General features: G+C 37.9%; 1 protein-coding gene and 1 long non-coding RNA gene across 2 annotated transcripts in view; one reads left to right on the plus strand and one right to left on the minus strand.

Annotated features, from left to right (window-relative positions):
* Positions 1–6,726: 6,726 nt before the first annotated feature.
* Positions 6,727–22,245, minus strand: part of LOC311084428 (CD276 antigen homolog) — a 77,745-nt gene continuing 62,226 nt past the window's right edge. Inside the window, exons 3-4 of the mRNA XM_084116432.1 lie at positions 8,844–9,170; positions 6,727–8,194 (exon numbers count right to left, since the gene is read on the minus strand). Coding sequence (XP_083972558.1) covers positions 7,962–8,194; positions 8,844–9,170 — 560 coding nt within the window. The 3' untranslated portion in view covers positions 6,727–7,961. The remainder of the gene's footprint in view (positions 8,195–8,843; positions 9,171–22,245) is intronic.
* LOC311085504 lies at positions 15,359–16,284 on the plus strand. The gene is made up of 2 exons (XR_014606853.1): positions 15,359–15,531; positions 15,662–16,284. It is a non-coding gene; the product is annotated as an uncharacterized lncRNA (long non-coding RNA).

Consider the following 22,245-nt stretch of genomic DNA (forward strand, 5'->3'; position numbering starts at 1 on the left):
TTCCAGGTGTGCAGAATGCATCATACATTTGTTCCTACTGGAACTTTCTGTGGGATTTTACAATTTGTGAATAATAAAAAAAGGTCTGACTGTTGTGCAGTTGAAGACACCATTTACTCATTTTGTGGAGTGTGTCTATAGCAACTTGTATAGCAGATCTCAACTTTGAGCACCATGTTTCATCTTTATATAAGAACAAAAATTGAGTGATGTGTAATGAGTCCGACTTGGTAAATGAAATGCAGTTCTAATTCAAACATAATTATGAAATGACACATAGAGAAAACAAAATAGATTTAACACTAGTAAACACATCATGAAGAAAGAACACTTGTGGTACAGAATTGTCAAGACAGCAACACACGACCGACTCATCTGTCCTTTAGCAAACAATGTTCCTTTTTTAGTGTCTCATTCTGTTATACATTTGAAATGCGTGTTCTGTTTTATTATCATGGTGTTTTGGTTTCCTTGTTTGCCTGACTGTGATCCCTAGTTAGTTTCCCTGGTTATTAAGTAGTTCCCACACTTGTTCGATTGACATTTATTACACTCCTCGTGTATTTAAGCCCTGTGTTTCTCTAGTTCTTTGGTCTGGTATCGTCAGTGTTAAACGTGGTTGTGTTTATGGTTTCCTCCTGCGATCTCATGAGTTTTCTGTGTGGATTTAATAAAGGCTGTTTTTGTTCTCTACCCCTTTCTACCGCTTAATGCAACAACAAACCATGACAATAATAAAATGCAGTGCAAATGGCAAGAATATAACAGCACTAAATCAGATCGATATTTCAATGAGCTTCGGCAAACTTGCGGTATGTTTGATGCATGGAAATATATGAAACCAAACTTCAAGTCATTTTTCTGCAGCTCATCAGATCTATTCAAGGATTGACTTCATCTTTAAAGACAAGAGAATGTTACCATTACTCAGATTATGTGAATACACAGGTATAGTCATTTCTGACCATGTAGTGATCACTCTCTGCTTTCAAAACAACATACCATCACGGTGTGTGTGGAGATTCAACTCTAGATTACTGGCAAATTAGAAGTGTGTTGAATTCTATCTAATCAGATATATTACTTTCTTGAAACAAACCGTGCCGGGTATGACTGACTGTAACTTCTGGGAGATGTTGAAGACAAAATAATTTTATATAATGCGGGCATGACGGAAAAAAGAATGGAGTGAAGAATGGAGGAAAATCAGATTATCTCAAGGATAAACGATATAGATCAAGAGCATTCTAGATCTCCACCGCTGCCCTATATAAGGAGAGAGGAGTATTACAGTCAGAGATACCTTAACCATGGAGGCAGAGGAGAGGTCATATCTGAGATCTAAACAGCAAGAATTCAAGTATGGCGAAAAAGGCTAGCAAGTTGCTTTCACACCAACTGAGACAGAAAAATGAAACTAGTTATATAACAGAAATGTAGACGTCACATGGAATAACCACAGACCAGTTAAGCATTAAAAAGCAGTTTAGTTTTTGTTTCATGAGGAGCTGTACACACCAGAGCCATGAGACAGTGAGAACACAGCACACTGTTTTGCCACTTTATCAGTGAACAGGATAAAGTCAGTCTTCAACAATCCATATCAACAGTGGAGATCGAACAAGCTGTTTGTTACATATTCCCTGTGTGTGTTCCTGGACTTTTATATTGAAGTATATTTGAGTCAGTGTACAGAGTCAGCATTTAGGAAAATTCACTTTAACAAACATCTGTCAGTGTCAGGCATGGATTTCTGCAATTTAAGATAATCCAGGCTACACTTTTCTAGGAGTAAACTGGCAAGAATATTTCCAGAAATATGACATGTTCTAGATGTCACAGAGAAGAGGCTACTTTGGGTCATATGTTCTGGACATGTCCACAGCCGGTGTTGATGGAGGGAGGAGCCATGGAGGAATGATGAAGAGGGCCGCCATGGGGATGACAGGAGGCAATGACGGCGTGGATGGAGCCAACCACACAGTCTTGTTTATAGTCATAAAAGCATGTAGGTTTGGTTGTGTGTCTGTGTGTGTGTGTGTGCGTGTGTGTGTGCGTGTGTGTGTGTGTGTTTGCTTGTTTTACTTAAGTTGAAGTTTTTGAATTTATTGATATTTGTTTGGCTTATACATCTTTATATATTTTAATGTATTGTTATAACATTAATATTTCTCCTGATTTTGACATACTGTATATTCTTTTGTATTGCATGATTGTATTGTGTTACTATATGGACAAAATGCTTTTGATTCGTATTGTCATCATACTGTTTCTGGTTTGACCTGATGCCAGTATATGATGCGTTTCATTGACTAGTAAGGAGTGATGTTGATGTGGAAACTCTCAGCGAGTTTATACACACACAGAATTTGTCATATACACACACGAAGAGAACCATGTTGTTCTGATGCTGAGATCCGGCTGGGGCTCTTAGAGGCCATTAAAGCCTCATGGACCCTCAAAGAGCCCCAGTGCACTGCCTCAAAACACACCAACAGATTTGGCTTTAATGTCTTTACAAAGTTTTACTGAAATTTTTAATTCTTGCATGTTTGGTTTATCTTGACCATTGAAACTTGTTAATTTTCCATATATAATTAAAAAATACTACAAATAAAGGTTAAGGTCGATGTCTTCATGGCCAAACTAAAACAAGACATCATATTCTGTAAAGAATATCCAGTTTCCTCTTCTGCCTCCAATAGGCTGATAGTGATACTTCTCCACAATCTAAACCAGTTTAACAACTCTGATACTTTTCATAGTAAACCTTCAAATATACTGTATATTCAGTGTCTACAAAGTGTAGGTTGGTTATGATGAGAAGACATTTATTTGGAATTCAAACATTATTTTCAGAGAATCCTTGTGGTGTGTGTTTTTCCTAGAAACCATGTAAGGTAAGTGTATACCTTATTTTTATTTTGGTTATGAAAAAAATAGTTTTATTAAAATATCCAATATAAACACCCAAATAAATATCCAAAAACTTCTACAGATGAAAAAGAGATTGTCTGCGTACAATGAAACACAAAGCTCTGAATCTGAAAATACTGAAGATTTAAACTGTCTGTAACTTTACAACACAACTTTGTTTGAATTAAAAACTTAACACACAAATTACCCAATTTCACACATCACTGATGATCAGCTGTACAGTCTGAAGTTCAGATGAGTTCGTGTGTATGTTCCTACATCAGCGTATTGAAGATTGGTGAGTTTCCACTCAGAAAATCACCAGGGAAACTTTCAGTTCTGTTCTCATAGTCTGAATCCTGTTTCTGACTTTCTGCTGGGAATTATATCACACACAATATTCACTGACTCTGTGTCTCCAGCTCACATCAATGTCTAGTTAAAATCCCCTTATAAAGTCATTTCAATTTGGGTATTTTTTGTAATTACTAAAAAAAGCCTTGCTATAAAATCTTTTTATTTACAGTTTTTTTCGATTGCTAAAGTAACAGTGAGCACAACTGGAGCTACATGTGCAAAACTCTAACTACAGTCTGCACTACCAACAGTCAACTGAGCTAAACACGAACTAGAGTTTGGTCCACATGAACTGCTGCTGTGCAGACTGTAGTTAGAGTTTTGCACATGTGACTCCAGTTGTGCCCACTGTCGTTTAGCAATCGAAAAAAACTGTAAAACAGTAAACACACAGATGTGATATTAAAACATGCTCATAAATGGATGTATTACAGTATGTTACAAGTGAAGCGTCCACACCACCTCCTTCACACCACCAGAGGGAGAGTTCACCCGAATACTGACTCGTTCTCATCTGGACTTCATCTCTCATAGGCCCTCATTCCTGGGACTGATTACACACACACCTTCAGTTCATTATACACACACTACTTAAGCACACCACTCACACAGTATCAGTGTGAAGTCTTGTTTTGCCCCAGTGAACATTTCTGAGCGTTTATTCCTGTTTATAGTATTTTTTCCCGTATTTGACTTGGACTGTTTTTCGTACCTTGATTCTCTGCTGCCTGCCTTGAGCTTTGCCTGCTTTTTGGTCTCTGTTTGTTTGCCCTGCCCTGACCTCGGCCTGTTCCTGTTTATTCTGTCGCAATTGTACCTTTTACTGCTTGTGAATCTGATCAATAAACTGCAGATGGATTCTCACTCCGATGACGCTTCATTACACAATAAACAAATAGAAAAAAATTTAAGATACACTTAAAGCACTTTCAAGATATTATTTAAAATTTTAATAATTTACAGGGGTTTTTTCGATTGCTAAACGACAGTGGGCACAACTGGAGTCACATGTGCAAAACTCTAACTACAGTCTGCACAGCAGCAGTTCATGTGGACCAAACTCTAGTTCATTTTTCATTGCTTGAACACAGTTTTCAAAACTCTACACACTTATCCCATGACTTTAACCACAACCTGCACAACACTGTGGATTTACAGCACTTTGTTCAAATGCTAACACACTGCTGTCAAAACTGTGAACCACACATTCAAAACAGAATAGATGTCAACATGTGTGTGTGTGTGTGTGTGTGTGTGTGTGTGTGTGTGTGTGTGTGTGTGTGTGTGCAAAAGAAGAGTATTTGTATGTATTACCGCATTGTTGTATTGTGTTTTTGTGTTATATGAACACAATGCTAATTGAAGCCTGTTCTGGTCAGTCTGGTTCTTACATAGATACGTTCAGTTTGTCTTTGTCTCTTTTAGTTTGCAGAAGTGGATCACCTGATGCCATTGTTTGATGATTTATCAGAATAGTGTTGCTGTGGCTCCAGGATACTGTAGTTATAAACATTGCCACAAGTAAGAAGAGTCCAGTCCTATTTCTCCACAGATTTCTATACTGAAATACATCAAGAGCCTCATTGGGCCCTCAAAGAGCCCCAGTTACTGTAAAGAGCCCAACACCATGTCTCTGGACATTATGATCATTTGCTCGGTTCACTCTGTTCCTCTTCTGATTAAGCAGTTATCATTGTGCTTAAGAAATTACGTGTCGAAATTTTGCAATATTCAGCACACAAGAAAGCTTGGGATCAGTGACGTACAGTAAGACATGAAAAAAGTTATAATGGGATTTGGAACAAAAAAATAATTAATTTGATGTGCTGACAGGAATTACTCATTTTTTCTAAACGATGTGCAGTTTTAATCTTGAGAAATATAAAATGATAAATATAAAATGATCTTCCAGTATTAGTGTTAGAGCTGTGTATCAGTTTTTATCTTTTTTATCTTTTGCACACTGTCATACAAATTCATTGGGCCCTATTTTAACGATCTGAAACACAAGTATCAAGCACAAAATGCAAGTAACTTTGTGGGCGGGGCTTTAGACGCAAATCTAAAATGGGTTGGTCTGAAGTAGCTTCATTATTCATAGGTGTGGTTTGGGCGTAACGTGAAATAAACCAATCAGAGCGTCATCTCACATTCCCTTTAAGAGCAGACGCGCTTTTTCCATAGCGGATTGCTATTGTAACGGCGGATTTGCCAGGCGCGATCTATCTATCTATCTATCTATCTATCTATCTATCTATCTATCTATCTATCTATCTATCTATCTATCTATCTATCTATCTATCTATCGTAATAATGTATGATTTGCAAAAATGAATACCGCTGCTTCTGTGTAGATGAGAGAATCAAAGTGTATGCGCGTTGTGCACACGCTACATTGATTATGGCCAAGCATGCGCCCTTAAAATAGCATAAGAATAACATGCGCAACGCGCCACTGACTTTAAACTATTTTTTCCTGGTTAGTGGCGCAATTGTTTTCTAAACCTGCAAAATAGCATGAAGGAACGTTTGCGCCGGAACACGCCTCCTTTTTTGCGCTGAACCGCCCAGGGAGCGCAAGTGTATTTCCTAACTTACCGACGTGCATCTGTGGAGGGAAAAGTCCGCTTTGCGCGGGTGCAAAATAATGACACATGCATCGGTGTACAAAGTCAATTGCGCTGGGTGCAAAATAGGGTGAAAAGACATTCTGGACGTCATAAACAGTAGCAGTCTTTACTTCACCTGTTTCACTTCAACATTTCTCTGAATGATGTCTTATATTCCTGCTGCCATTGAGTCTTAATAAAGAACAGCCCTGCTGGATCCTGATGAGAGTGTGCAAATACGACCATATTACCCTCATCCTCAAATCACTCCACTGGCTCCCTGTCTCACTCACACAGTGTCTTTATAGTCTTAAACTCACCTTTTTAGAAGAGTTTTTGGATGATTTTTTATTTTGGTTGTTTCTAAATTGTAGCACTTTGGGTTTTTGCTTAAATATAAAGTGCGTTACAAATAAAATGTATTATTATTATTATTATTTATACATTATTATGTCTTGACTTTAGTTTATCATCACTGTAACAGCAGGACAAGATTGCAGAACTTCCAGTGACATCCTGATCGTAACCCACAGAGAACAAAGAGAGAGAATTGTAAAGAACAGGGAAATACAGCCTGACCTTTTCATGAATTTGCCTTTCAAATGAGCTCAGAAGTAAGACTGTACAATAAGAGACTGTATTCTCTGATTGGAGGAGAGATTCAGAGATTCAGGATTGTTGTCAGACTAGATGTGTGAGTGAGTGCGCAGGTACAGTGTGTCCCATATACATGTCATGTCTTGGTTTTGTTTATTATTATTCTACAGAAACTGACAGACATATTTATGCAAATATAAAAAATAAAAATAAAAGTTTGATAAAATATTGAGACAGAACAGGCAAAAAAGGTGCACAATAATTTGCTTTATTGTATAAATGTTATTCAGGGTTGATATTACTGTCATATTTCACTGTTTACTTTTATCATGACAAGAACTCACAAACCTGACTGACAGTTTTGTATTTCTCTTCTTTTTCACTTTTGTATTGTATGTATTATTGCATTTTGTAGTATATGGTTAAAATACTTTGATGCCTAATCATCATACTGTTTCTGAATAGGCATTCAGTTTGATTGTTCATCAATAGTTTGCAGAGGTTTGACCTGATGCCAGTATCTGATGCGTTACATTTACTCATAAGGAGGGTGTTGATGTGGAAACACTGGCGTTCAGTGTCATGATTCTGCCTTGTCTCTGTATTTTCTCTAGTTTTGAGGCAGGATCATGACAGACCCATGTTTTATGTCCAAGCACATGGCCTTGTGTTTGGACCATGTGCTTGTGTTGTCTTGTTACCTAGCCCCGCCCCCCTTGTTATCCTCATTTAGTCATTCAATCTGTGTCACCTGTTGTGTTATCATTAGTCTCCCTATTTAATCCCCTGGTGTTTGCTGTTCTGTGCTTGTTCATTGTGATACCTGCTGTGATATCGACCTGTGAGTACCGTGTCCAGAGAATAGTCTTGTCTAAGTTTGTATTAGCTGTTTGTGTGTAGTCTAGTCATTGTCAAAGTGTTAGTTTAGTCTTCCCTTGTTTGTCTTGCCTTTGTTTTGCCCCCTCGTGGGTTTTGTTTTCTGTTTTATAGTCATTAAGGCGAGAATATGTAACGTTTGGTCCTTTAGCAGTTGCAGAATAAAATACTAGTGGAGGAACATTAAGTTCTGGTGAATACAAGAGTTGTGAGTCGCTTCGCTTTTCTGCACAGATTAATCTGATGGTTTGAGGTGCAGCGCTTTTGATCAAATTTGTCAATTTTTACTTTTAATACATGTGATAATCTAAATTTTTAAGTCATAATTTCATAGTCATAATTGACATTTATGTCAGAATTTCAACTTTTTTATCTTATATTTATGATCTACCAAAACATGATTGTTTTTTTTTCTTATGAGCAGGAAATGTTCCTACATTGTGATCCCATGGTTACAGGTGACATTAAACTCTCACACTCCTAAAAATAAATAAATAATGAAAGACAGATATTTAAGAAAATATATCTAATGAGCAGGTACCTTATATTCTGCTGTTGTTTTGACTTGTCATGTACCAAATGCTTTATCATTATTATTATCAGCTATTACTGATTCATGTGTTCAACCTCATGAGTGTCTGAACTCATGTCGTGTCTGTCTGCCCTACGACTGCTTGAGTTCTTTCTTTTCCACCAAGCTACAATGAAACCTATCACTATAACTATAACTACAGATGCAATGCCAACCCAGAGCCAAGGCGATGATGTTTCCACACTGTCTGGTTCTGTTTCTCCTTGGTTTTCTTGTTCAGTCGATATGGATCTTATTGCTGTTGATTCTGCAACAAAAAGTATAACAGGAAACTTTACTTCACTGTGATAAAGATAACAGATCCATCTATAATTTATATACAGAAGCATTCAGACTGAAACATCACTAATGAACATCAAATAAGGGATCAACTTCTGGCAGTATTTAGATTTTAAAGCAAACAACTTTTATTAAATTAAAAACGTTATGCACAATTCCACTAGTTTCACACACCGATGATCAGCTGTACAGTCTGATGTTCAGATGAGTGTGTGATGAAGCATGTGTATTCTCCAGCATCAGCAGAAATAAGTTTGATGGAGAAGTTTCCTCTCTCATACTCCTCTGGAAAAGTTTCAGTTCTGTTTTTATACTCTGGATCCTGTATCGCTAGTGAATGACTGCCTTCAATTATATTACACACACTCTTGCTGCTGCCGTTGTGTCTCCAAAACACATTAATATCTTGAAGTTTAAGATCATGTTCAGTGGAAGAACACGGCAGGAGAACAGAACCACCAATACAGACCTGTCTAATTTATATACAGCAGCATTCAGACTGAAACATCCTTAGTGAACATTAAATATGGATCATTTCCTTGCAGCATTTAGATTTTAAAGCAAACAACTTTGTTTAAATTAAAAACTTAATGCACAAATCCACTGTTTTCACACACCTTTGATGATCAGCACTACATTCTTCTGTTCATCTGAGGGTGTGATGAGGCAGTTGAACTCTCCTGCATCAGTGTGAGTGAGATCTGTGAGTTTGATGGAGAAGTTTCCTCTCTCATACTCCAATGGGAAAGTTTCAACTCTAGTCTTGTAACGAGGGTCCTGTCCTGCCACAGAATCTTTACCCTTGACTATATCATACACAATCTTGCTGCCATTGTGTCTCCAGTGTACATCAGTGTCTTGAAGTTTCAGATCATGTTCAGTGGAAGAACACGGCAGGAGAACAGAACCACCAATAACAGCCTCTACTGTTTCCTGCAGAGACACTGAAACAACACAAACTGTTATTGACCATATTCACAGTTATTTCCTGGTTTTCAATAAGCCTTGTGTATTTCCAGTGAACTGTTAGTTGTCATTCTGTTCTTCAACACAAAACCATCAATGGTTGACTTTTTAATGTTGTATTTCTATTTTAATGCAGTTATCACACTTTTGCCAACACCAGTTTTGTTGGTTGCAATTAAGACTTGAAGCTAATGGGCACGTTGGAATAAGAAACAGTGTGTGTAATTGGACACACACACGCAACATTTTTCCAGTACTTCAAATGTTATTTTGAATGTGATAACCAAAAACATTATTTGTTCATCCTTCTGAGAATGTCCCCATTTGTAAAACCAAATGTTGTAAGATGTAGGAAATTTTTATTTAATAATAAAAAAGAAATTAATTACCACCATAACCTGAGATGAGGGCAGAGGAGCGTTTATTGGGTCCAGTTAACTATTTCCTGTAATATTTTTTCAAGTTTCACTTTTGAATTAATATTAAACATGATAAAATCACTAGGTTTAAAAATAATAATAATAATTATAAAAATAATAATTTTCTTGCGAATAAATGACACAAAGTGAGCACTGCACTCTCCCTTTATAATAACAGAAGCGGTCAGTCAGTTTAACGCAAGCTCACTGATTTCAGTGCACTTGTGAAAACTCCCATTTTGTTCAATGAATCTAAAGTTTACAATAAATCTTTAATTTACAGTGTATAGATGATTATTTTCACATGAAAGTGTGATGGTTGTGTAAACTGTAAAGTGTAAACTGATGGTTGAATTGAATTCTGCTGAGGAGGAACACGTCTTTTTATGTTGTCTTGTGTTTGAATAACTAAATTAATGCTAGGCCTGACTAATTAAGTGACTATAATCTGATTATGAACTAAGTATTACACTATTGATGCTGTTAAAACTACATCAGGATATTGAAGATACCGACACACCAGCAAAAGACATTTCACAGGAAGTTTTCCAGCTGGATTATAATATTGCAGAAGTTCTTATAACATTCTGTGCAGATCGTCAATTTTAACTAACTTTAACAGTCAGTGGCAGTAATTCATCTTTCAAATGTAATTTGTTTAAGTGCTTACCTTTGTTTATCAGCACCGCAAACACACAGATGAAGCCACAACTGCAGAAAAAGAAAAAAAACAAGTTTATTTAACTTACTTTGCTTAAACTTGAATAGTACGGTACAAACACTAAAGTCATGAGTTTGATTCTCACATAACACACATAATAAAGGTAAGATGGTAAGATAGGATATAGTGTGTCTCTCCCATACGTTTTATTACTGATCACTGATGTCACTAAATTTCTCTCTAAATGTTACAAACTGGCAGTAAATGTTCTTAAATTGGCAACTTTACCCTTCTTATCCTAAACCCTTGAATTTACTACAAATCAAACTACTATCAATTAAAACTCCCTGCACACCAGTTCAAACAGCTAATGCTAACTGCTAACCACTTAATCCAGATAATAGTTACATCAGATAAGCCATGCATATAAGCTTTATATTCATTAATTAACCAATTAAATGTTTTAACAACACTTAAATGATTTCCTTTTTTAATTTGAGTTAAAATAAAGCATTTGACAACCAAAACACAGCAGGATAAACACAAACACAAGCAACAAGCTAAACCAGGCCTTCACTGTTGAGAGGTACATGTGTGTGCACGGCAAATAGCGTTTCATTCTGCATTCAGCAAACATACCTGATTATCATGGTGGACCAATATTATCAATATATATTTAATTTGACTATATTGCTTAAAAATACTTTTGAAATTAGGGTGAAATACTACTGTTTACAACAGAAAGTATCGTAACTCTTCAGCTTCCGTACACTCAATGCGTTCTACGTCATCATGACATCACATGTAAGTGACGTCAACTGATCAGCCATAACATAAGCAGATATTCGTTGAGTTTGGGTTTCATAAAAGTAGCAATACAACATTATTACAACTTGTTTGTCAAGGATAACAGAATAAAGTTAATTAACTTATTTCCATTGTGGTCCTTGATTCTAAAACCAACATTATCCATTAAAACCTTAATGTCCAATGGCAACTTATTCCACTGCGCACCTGTATATTCAAACGTCCTATTACCATACAAAGTCTTACACTTACATAGGTCAATAGGTCAATAGGTCACCATCCAATCTGCTGAAAGTGTCCATTATCCACATGAGTAAAATAATGATTTCCTAAAACTATTCTCAATAATTTATTTTGTAACTTTGTAACTTTGTCATCCACATACTGGATAAATCAGTCATCCATTAACAACTCGCATACTCAAGTTGACTTTGTAGACCTGTAGCAAGAACCTTTAAACTTTATTATTTAAAAAAAAACTAGCATATCTATACATTTAATTCGAGCATTAACTTTTCCTAAAACTTTCCAGGCCATACTTACACCACTTAAATTATTATCCAGAACACAACCAAGATAATTGACCGATGTTCTGTTTACAAGTACACAACCATCAACTTTAATTACTAAATCATCTGCCTTCCAAATGAACAGCAGTAAATGAGTAAATGTTCTCAGACTTACATGAGTATCTGAGTGAAGCTTCTTTCTTAAAGTCCTCTGAGAAAACACTGTGTTCTGGATCCTGATCCTCAACTGACACATTTCTCTGAATGATGTCTCATATATTCCTGCTGTCACTGAGTCTTTAATACACACTCGTGCCTTGACTTTAGTTTATTATCTCTGTAAGAGCAGGACAAGAACGCTGAATTTCCAGCAACATCCTCATTCTGACCTACAGAGAAAATGAAAGAGAGAGAATTTTAACAACAGTGCATACATTTAGCAACAGTGCAGGGAATTTAGTGATAAATATCAAATTTGTAAACATTTTGATGAAAAAATTGTTTTTATTTTTATGAAATGTCTTTTTCATATCTGATCTCAGTCCAGAAAGATCTTCCTCACAGTTCCTCTCTCCTGTTTTCATCCTGACAGACTGAACAAGCTCTGAGAGACTGAGGCTGATATTCTCTGACGTCTGATGGGAGGAGAAACTCAGGATTGTTGTCAGACTAGAGGAACAGGTGATTGGGCAAGTATGTTTTGTGGTTTTGTTTATTGTACATCCTCATTCTGGAGAGAGAGAGAGTGAAACTTCACAGTCAAATAAATTTGCCTTTCAAACTTTTATTACAGTATCAGCATGTAGGTTTGGTTGCGTGTTGCTTGTTTTAATTCAGTTGAACTTTGTGAATTCATTTGTAACTTGTACATTTGTTTTGTATACGTCTATTCTTTTACATTATTATAATGTTAATAGATTCAAGATTCAAGTGGCTTCATTGGCCTGGTAAAAAGCTTTACAAATTGCCAAAGCATTGCTAACATTAAATTACAGACATACATATTTACACACAAATAATAAATAAATTATAAATAACAATGAGATAGGAAAGCCAAAAAAGTACACAATGATGTTTTGTTATTAAAGTATTATTCAGTGTTAATGTGTAAGGACCCTGTGCTTTGTCATGTCTTTTATTTAGAAAATTGTCATTTGAGTTCATGTTCCTTTTGTTGTGTTCATGGTCTTTGTAGTTCTTTTGTTCTTGCTAATTATGCTCAGGTGTCTCTTGTTATCTGATTAGTTCTGTTATTTAACCATGGGGTTTATTCTTACCTGGGCGGATTATTATTTGAATGTTAGTTTGTTCTAATGTTTGTGTTGTAACCACCTCCACGCTATACTCAGGTAAAGGGCAACACAGAATAAAGGGGTTCTACCTATGGAAAATGTCTGTTAAAATCACACCAGAATCTTCAGAATGAATGAACCATCTGACTTACTTTATATTGCTTAATAGCACAGTGAAAATGAAAACTCCCAATAGACATATGAATTAACAAAACATTTAAAACAAAACCCCAAAAGAAAACAGAATACACTGTACTTTGACAATCATAAGCCGCTTGTTTCAATCTCAGATGGACACAATAGTAGTATTCAAGTATTTCCCATTTGTTTAAAGGTATAGCGGAGGATTTTTTACTTCCGGGTGGATCACCTATATTATTGGTCCTCCTAATTGTCAATAATTCTGGTGAATCAATCAAACTTTTCAAAAAGTGGAGAGGGCGGGTCTTATCTAAAATTCGGAAAGATCCTCCGCTATACCTTTAAATACCACTCAGTTCCCTGGATACCATCACTTAGACAATCACATTAAAGCACAACTTATCTGATACGAGTCCAAAGGGGCCTGAAAGATGTGGGCCAAGTCTCTAAAAGAAATCGTGATAGAAGTCGGAGTCCAAGCAACAAAATCCAATCCACAATGATGCAAGGAAAAATCAGTATCTCCTTTCGCCCACAGTCCTTTCAGTCATTTATGTATCCACATTACTCATTCCCGCAGGCGTTTTCTACAGACTCCAAACAAAGAGCATATGTGGCCCTGGACTTTCTGGCCCACAGCAGCCCACCACATCCCACATCATAACACATTGGCTCATTAATGTGCAGAATAATATTGAATACCACTTATAGCATAAAAATATAACACAATACAAAATAAATGAACATTTATTTTAAGTAACACAACATATATTAGGTCATATTTGTAAAACAAAGGGAAACAAACAGAAAAACATTAAGACAACATTATTAATATAAAACTATCAAGACAGCAAATCAGCTAGTCAGGGGGTATCATCTTAGTGCAGTGTAAGATACACTACTCAGCAGAGTAGGCTGCACCACTCAGCTGAAACTCCTGAATCCAGATTGAAACTATTTTGCATTAACACGAATTCTCATGGCATACTATTAGGCTATCATGTGACATTAAACTGATGCTTTTTTTTAAAAAAAAGCAACTTTTCAGCTCCACCTTTTCTTTTCTTCCACCTTTTCATCCATGGACAATTATTTGTAATTATCTGCTCAGAGAAATTCGCTGTAACGGATCAATCTCTCTCTCTCTCTCTCTCTCTCCCTCTCTCTCTCTCTCTCTCTCAATGAGACGTGAAAGGGGGCGTATTTAAAGATATGCAATGGAGTTGACCAAACTAATTAACAGGGAGGGAGGACGATACACTCACATGCACACAAAACACACTCCTTGTCGCGACCCAATAAATTATTTTGATGAAATAATGCATCTCTCAAAGTTGTTTGGAAATTTATAATCTTATACTTTTTACTAAAACCTAATGTTTTGCATTTACATTTATTCATTTGGCTGATGCTTTTATCCAAAGTGTGAAAGCAGAAATGTGGTTTCTGGTTTAACAAAAAAAAAAAACATCAGTGGTAAATAAGTTTAATTTAGCTAACACATTTAGATCAAAGTCAAGGGCTGCGTCCGAAACCGCATACTTCCCTACTATATAGTAGGGAAAAAGCAGTAGGCGAGCGAATAAGTATGTCCGAATCCTTAGTATCCATAAAAGAGTAGGCGAGAATTACCAGAGTGACGTACCAATTATCGCGAGATTCGGGCGTACGTATACTTATAGTGCGTCCGAATATGCCTACTTTCCTACTATATAGTAGGGGAAAACAGTATTTGAAAGGAGTAGTATGTCCGAAACCTCAGTACTCATAAAAGAGTAGGCGAGAAGTTCCCGGATGGCTTACTGTTTCAGCCCAGATTTTCGAGTTCTCGACCGATGGCTACTCTTCTATCCCAGGAGGCCACGCGAGAGGATACGTCATTATCAAACATCGCAGAGATCAGCGACGCGGGTGCTTTCAAATGTGAGTAAACACGGTTCCTTTTGTTAAAATTGCATGTGTTGAACTACTGTAGAGTAAACTGTTGAATTGTTGAAGGTGTAAAGACGTTACACAGTATAGTATAGTTGTGATTTTGCTGTAAAAACACGTTTTATTATGTATAACGTTAGCTAACAGGGGAGCTCCAGTAAGGACACGTAAGTTATGTCTCTAAAGTGGATTTATATAAACCATATACATCTTAAAGACGCTTATTTTAAATGTCTATTTACATCTGACAGGAAAATCTTCAATAAGTATTGCAGAAGAGCACATCACAACATGAAATAGACATCTGTGATCAATGTGCGCTATTATGTAGAATAAATCTTTAAAGTAATAAACATAAGTTATCTATTTTATTTGTCCATTACTGTTGATAAATTGAGGAACATTTATGTTGGATAAAAAGTTAAAACAACCTCAAAATGTAAATGTAGTGTTGAGCTCATATATCACAGAGGTAATGTGAATCTTGTCTGGATGTTACAGGGTCAGATGAACAGATGTGTGTGTTTATCCGGTGGAGAGAGGCTCGTGAAGCTGAATGCTGCCATCAAAGGATTTGAGTGAGTATACTACAGAAATGAATAACAACAACTATTTAAATCTTAAGTTGTAGTTTATTTAATTATTGTAATTTCAAACAGAGCTATTACAGCACTTTTCTGATTCTTGATTTCTGTGCATTTGCTGCAGATCTTTTGTGGTGGAGCAGAACCTGCAAGGAAAGATGATGGCGGCATTTGTGAAAAAAAAAACGTTTTTGTCTTCTAAATAATACTGAAATCAAATGACATTGTGCGGTTAAAATGACTGCTTTTGTGTTACGTTTGTGCATTTTTGTGTGAGCACTGAGGATGAGGAGCCCAAAGCTGAATCCTGGAGATGGTGCCATGGACGAGAGCCTCCATCACTCCACCTGCCCTTATGAGACCCCCAATCACTCCACCTGCCCTTATGAGACCCTCCATCACTCCACCTGCCCTTATGAGACCCCCAATCACTCCACCTGCCCTTATGAGACGCTCCATCACTCCACCTGCCCTTATGAGACCCCCAATCACTCCACCTGCCCTTATGAGACGCTCCATCACTCCACCTGCCCTTATTGCCTCAGATTGTGAAGCACAACACATCACGCAACAACCTCAGGCACGAAGGAATGGCTCACCTCTGGTGGTCAGCTGATTCATCAGAATAAAGCTTTGTTTCATGTGTTGACTTGTATTATGCATTTGTTTATTGTGTGATGGTGACTATCATTCATTCTTTTATTAATATTTCTCATTGTTGTCAGTAAATAAAATATAATTATTTAATTAATGCTTTATTTAATTGTTTGAATGAAAATGTAGATATGTTCACTATATACACATCTAGAGAGTATTCATGCAAAGCTGTGTCATATGACATACATTACATTTTGTTTTATTCAATTATATCATTTTCAGTAAAAAGTAATATAATTAAGTATTGGTCAGCATTTATCGTTGTTGTTATTGTATGTTTTGGGGTGGGATAGCAATGCAATTCATTCTGGGGTAATATTAATTTTTAATAGTAATTATACTTAAATTTTTCGAGTATAAAATCAACAGTTTTCTCCAAAGGCGAATTTTCGCACAGCTGCCCTTTGTGCAGACATTACAAACGCTGAGGAAAACCATTCTAGGTAGGGCTGTCGAGTTACTGATGTTAGAAGGTGTGTGTGTGTGTGTATGGGTTTGTATCTATGGTTTGCATACATAATATGAGATTTTTTACACAGGAAAAAAGAACCTACAAGGTTGAATATCTTAATATATATTTTCTTAAATAATTCATTATAATACATTTAAAAAATGCATTTTTTGTTATGTATAGGCCTGAGGGATGAAACGAGAGTTAAATTCAACAGGAAAAAGAGGAAAACTGTAAAGCAGTTAGCCGCTTTTGCTTGTGGATGAAAATGTTTGGATATAAAATAAATAAATTAACAACATATTCAAGAGATGACAATTTTGGGATTCTGTAATAAAAATAAATAATATCGTTAAGGATAAGACGGTGGGTCACATTAGTAGGGTTAAATATAAGAACTTAAATCAACCCTAAATGTATTCACAAAATAAATGGACAGCAGTTTCTTCAAAAAGACCACAAAATGAGCAAGTTTAATCAATATCAAGATATTTACAGATAGATGAATTAAACGTGTCGTTCAAATCTTTTAAGTTGTTCCGCGTGTGATAACGCGTCGTAGGTCATCACATGATAACGTCAACATGGCAGATGTCCGGTTCGCATTCATACTCAACGAGATCTGGCTATAAAGTACATACTCTTTTAGCGCTCGTTAAGTAAGTACTTATTGAAATTAAGTACCTACTCATTGAGTATGCGGTTTCGGACGCAGCCAAGGTGCTTCTCAATACTCAAATTGATGTTTCCTCGTTCCTATGTCCTCCAACCTGTGACTTGAAAACCGATCGTACTCGGCCATCTTGAAGGAAATCTCTGTTCTCTTATTGTAATGAGGAGCAAGAAAACTTCCTGAGGAATCATGAGTGAGGATACACAGGTGTTCCTGAGGAATCATGAGCGAGGATACACAGGTGTTCCTGAGGAATCATGAGCGAGGACACACAGGTGTTCCTGAGGAATCATGAGCGAGGATACACAGGTGTTCCTGAGGAATCATGAGTGAGGACACACAGGTGTTCCTGAGGAATCATGAGCGAGGATACACAGGTGTTCCTGAGGAATCATGAGCCCTGAGGAATCATGAGTGAGGATACACAGGTGTTCCAGAGGAATCATGAGCGAGGACACACATGTGTTCCAGAGGAATCATGAGCGAGGACACACAGGTGTTCCAGAGGAATCATGAGCGAGGACACACAGGTGTTCCAGAGGAATCATGAGCGAGGACACACAGGTGTTCCTGAGGAATCATGAGCGAGGACACACAGGTGTTCCTGAGGAATCATGAGCGAGGATACACAGGTGTTCCTGAGGAATCATGAGCGAGGATACACAGGTGTTCCAGAGGAATCATGAGCGAGGATACACAGGTGTTCCTGAGGAATCATGAGTGAGGACACACAGGAGGAATCATGAGCAAGGACACACAGGTGTTCCTGAGGAACCATGAGCGAGGACACACAGGTTTTCCTGAGGAATCATGAGCGAGGATACACAGTTGTTCCTGAGGAATCATGAGTGAGGAAACACAGGTGTTCCTGAGGAATCATGAGCGAGGACACACAGATGTTCCTGAGGAACCATGAGCGAGGACACACAGGTGTTCCTGAGGAACCATGAGCAAGGACACACAGGTGTTCCTGAGGAATCATGAGTGAGGACACACAGGTGTTCCTGAGGAATCATGAGTGAGGATACACAGGTGTTCTTGAGGAATCATGAGTGAGGATACACAGGTGTTCCTGAGGAATCATGAGCGAGGATACACAGGTGTTCCTGAGGAATCATGAGTGAGGACACACAGGAGGAATCATGAGTGAGGACACACAGGTGTTCCTGAGGAATCATGAGTGAGGACACACAGGTGTTCCTGAGGAATCATGAGTGAGGACACACAGGTGTTCTTGAGGAATCATGAGTGAGGATACACAGGTGTTCCTGAGGAATCATGAGCGAGGATACACAGGTGTTCCTGAGGAATCATGAGTGAGGACACACAGGTGTTCCTGAGGAACCATGAGTGAGGATACACAGGTGTTCCTGAGGAATCATGAGCGAGGATACACAAGTGTTCCTGAGGAACCATGAGTGAGGATACACAGGTGTTCCTGAGGAAACATGAGTGATGAGTGAGGATACACAGGTGTTCCTGAGGAATCATGAGCGAGGATACACAAGTGTTCCTGAGGAACCATGAGTGAGGACACACAGGTGTTCCTGAGGAACCATGAGTGAGGATACACAGGTGTTCCTGAGGAATCATGAGCGAGGATACACAAGTGTTCCTGAGGAACCATGAGTGAGGATACACAGGTGTTCCTGAGGAAACATGAGTGATGAGTGAGGATACACAGGTGTTCCTGAGGAATCATGAGCGAGGATACACAAGTGTTCCTGAGGAACCATGAGTGAGGACACACAGGTGTTCCTGAGGAATTATGAGTGAGGATACACAGGTGTTCCTGAGGAATCATGAGCGAGGACACACAGGTGTTCCTGAGGAATCATGAGTGAGAACACACAAGTGTTCCTGAGGAACCATGAGTGAGGATACACAGGTGTTCCTGAGGAATCATGAGTGTTGAGTGAGGATACACAGGTGTTCCTGAGGAATCATGAGCGAGGATACACAAGTGTTCCTGAGGAACCATGAGTGAGGATACACAGGTGTTCCTGAGGAACCATGAGTGAGGATACACAAGTGTTCCTGAGGAACCATGAGTGAGAATACACAGGTGTTCCTGAGGAATCATGAGTGAGGACACACAAGTGTTCCTGAGGAACCATGAGTGAGGATACACAGGTGTTCCTGAAGAATCGATAGGCTGCTGCAGTTGCCGCAGGGCAGCCAATAGGCGCGCGAGCTGTCTCGCCTATGTCTGCGTGCTGCCGCAACGCGTTTTACATTTTACAAAAATTAAGGATAATTTTTTGGCTTCAATATCTCGCGGAAAAGAGGTTTTCCCCATAGCGTAAGATATTACGCAGTACGAGAGACCTCTCGTAAGAGAACTTGACTTCCTCTGCTGTCTGGTTCAGAGCTGCAGTAGAACTAACTTCATCAACCAGGTTCATCAGATTCAACAGTTTTAAGCAGAAACATGAAGATCCTTCAGCTTCATTTCTGTGAGTTTATTACATGTTATGAATATATTTACATGAGCTTAAAGGGATACTTCACCTCTGGAAAGATGAATGTGTATTTAAAATAGGTCATTTATGTAGAAGAAATGTGAAATTATTTTTGAGAGCTTATTTGGAGCTTTCTAGACTGAGAAAAGCCAGAAAATTTATTTTTGGCTTATGTGGATGAAAGACAACAACTCCCAGAATGCACTTGCTTCGCTGCCCTAGGAAGCCGCTCCCAAGCCACGCCTACCGGTAAGAGAGCGCAGTTGAAAACAAACAAGGCTAGGCTGCTAGTGAGTCTCCATGACGAGTCTGCCCGGGATTTCTAGATCGCCCAAAATGTCCGGGATTCAGCTTATGCGTGTGACACTGTCACACATGACACATGTTTTAACCACTCTATATATTATATTGATTTTATGTATATTAGAGTTTTAATAGGTTTACATGTTGTCTTAGTCATTTTAATCCATTGTATTCCTCTTATCTTTTGTATGTGTGTATGTCTTTAAATTATTATTGGTTTGCCTGTCATGTGAGTAATCACATGACAGGAAACAGGAACAAGTCCGTATAAAGCAGGCAGCATGCCAAACAATGGAGGTCGTTGCTCACTAGACGACCAGGTGATCACCAGCAAACTGGACTGTGGAGTTGCTTCAGTGGACTTGCCTTTCCAGCACTTTGGATTATTACTTCTGTGGACTTTGTATATACACCGGTGGACATTACTCACATTCACTTTGGGACAAGCAATACACCAAGATTCTTTGGACTGTTTTATGGTATGGTGCCACGGACTCCACGCTTTCAACAGACTTAGTTTTCTTGTATTTATTGTGTTGTTTTAAGTTCCTTGTGAATATTGTTTAATACACTTTTATTCCGGTTATATCTGTTGTTGTCTCATCTTTTAAAACACTTCACAAACTCTCACAGTTTAATCTGACCCCAATTTTAGTTAATGTAATTCAACCGAGAAGGCTGAACGTTACATGCGTTCTACAGTCGCCATTCATTATGTTTACTGTGGCGAGCAGGACGAGGCGCGAGGCCGGTGGCGTGATTACTGAGACGCACTGCTCTCGTATCTCTCACGGAGGAGCGGGAATTTTCTTAGCAATGTTAAAACGCACATCAACCGATCACTTGTTTAGCGTTCATGTAAACACTACATTCAGATTCACCAATCGGAATGAATTCAGTTAGATTGAAACAAAAGGTGTGCATGTAAACAATGAATGGTGACTGCAGAAAGCAAAAGCTGAATCCCGGAAATTTTGGACGATCTCGACGCCCGGACATGTCCGGGAAAAAGAGGATGGTAACCCCTACTAGTCAGCTTTCTCCTACTACTCAGCTTTCTCCACAGAGCATGACACTGTGTACATTCTGTAAGTGATATCCCACCCTCTATGGGCGGGTTGAAAACACGCGGGACAGCCCCTTCTACTGGCTGAAGTCTTTAGCCTCTGGCCAAAAAATCCTCCGATGATACAAAATGACGATTTTTGCGTCATCTGAGGATTTTTTCCAGACAAAAAATACATAAATCTCTCATCTCAGGGAGATATGAGGGTGGAAAGCACGGTAATTCAAAAATACTACAGGTTTTCTACTAATACAAAGCTTAATGCTAAATCCTGAAGTATCCCTTTAACCATTAATGGCTTTATGTTAAAGTTTCACAGTGATTTTAATCAGGTAATAGTAATGACGCATGTTTTTATCTTATAGATGTGTTAATCTGTTGTCGAGCTGCAGTGTCAGATCAACCATAAACTGTGATCTTGATGAAAATGAGGTTTATTGGATTTTACTGAAAACACCAGATCCTCCAACAGTGATTCTATGGTCAACCTCCACTCCAACAGCGCCTTTTTACTAAAATAAAACATTCAGAAAGAAATATTCACTGCAATTTAATCATAATCTAGTTATAAATAATGTAACCGCTGATGAATTAGGAGTTTATCACTGTATGAACACACGCACACCTCTAAAACTCAGCAACAGCACCAGACTGCACTTCACCGGTGAGTTCATTTACTCCTCTATTGATCAAAACATATTGATGTACAGTGTGAATGTTTATTTTTCATTACTTGTTATTTACTACATCAGTTTTTTTAAACGTGTATGAAAATCATAATTATCACTCTCATTGGTTGCTCCACAGAGATGAATATGTTACAGATATTAAAGGTTTATAAAATTGCAGTCATTGTGTTCCAGCTGGAGACTGACATTAACAAACTCTGAACACTTTCTTTACAGAATCAACTCAACTAACTGAGTGTCACAATCAGACAGCGCTGGAGTTTATTGATCAGAATCAGACACAATGGCAGATTATTATCATCATATCTGGACTGATGAACGGGCTTCTGCTCATTGTGCTGATCGGTGAGATATTACGCTTATTGTTTTAAAAATGATCAACAATTGGACCATCGATCAGATCCTCG

The sequence above is a fragment of the Abramis brama genome (assembly GCF_963993115.1).
Source record: "Abramis brama genome assembly, chromosome: 6".
Lineage (NCBI taxonomy): Eukaryota > Metazoa > Chordata > Actinopteri > Cypriniformes > Leuciscidae > Abramis > Abramis brama.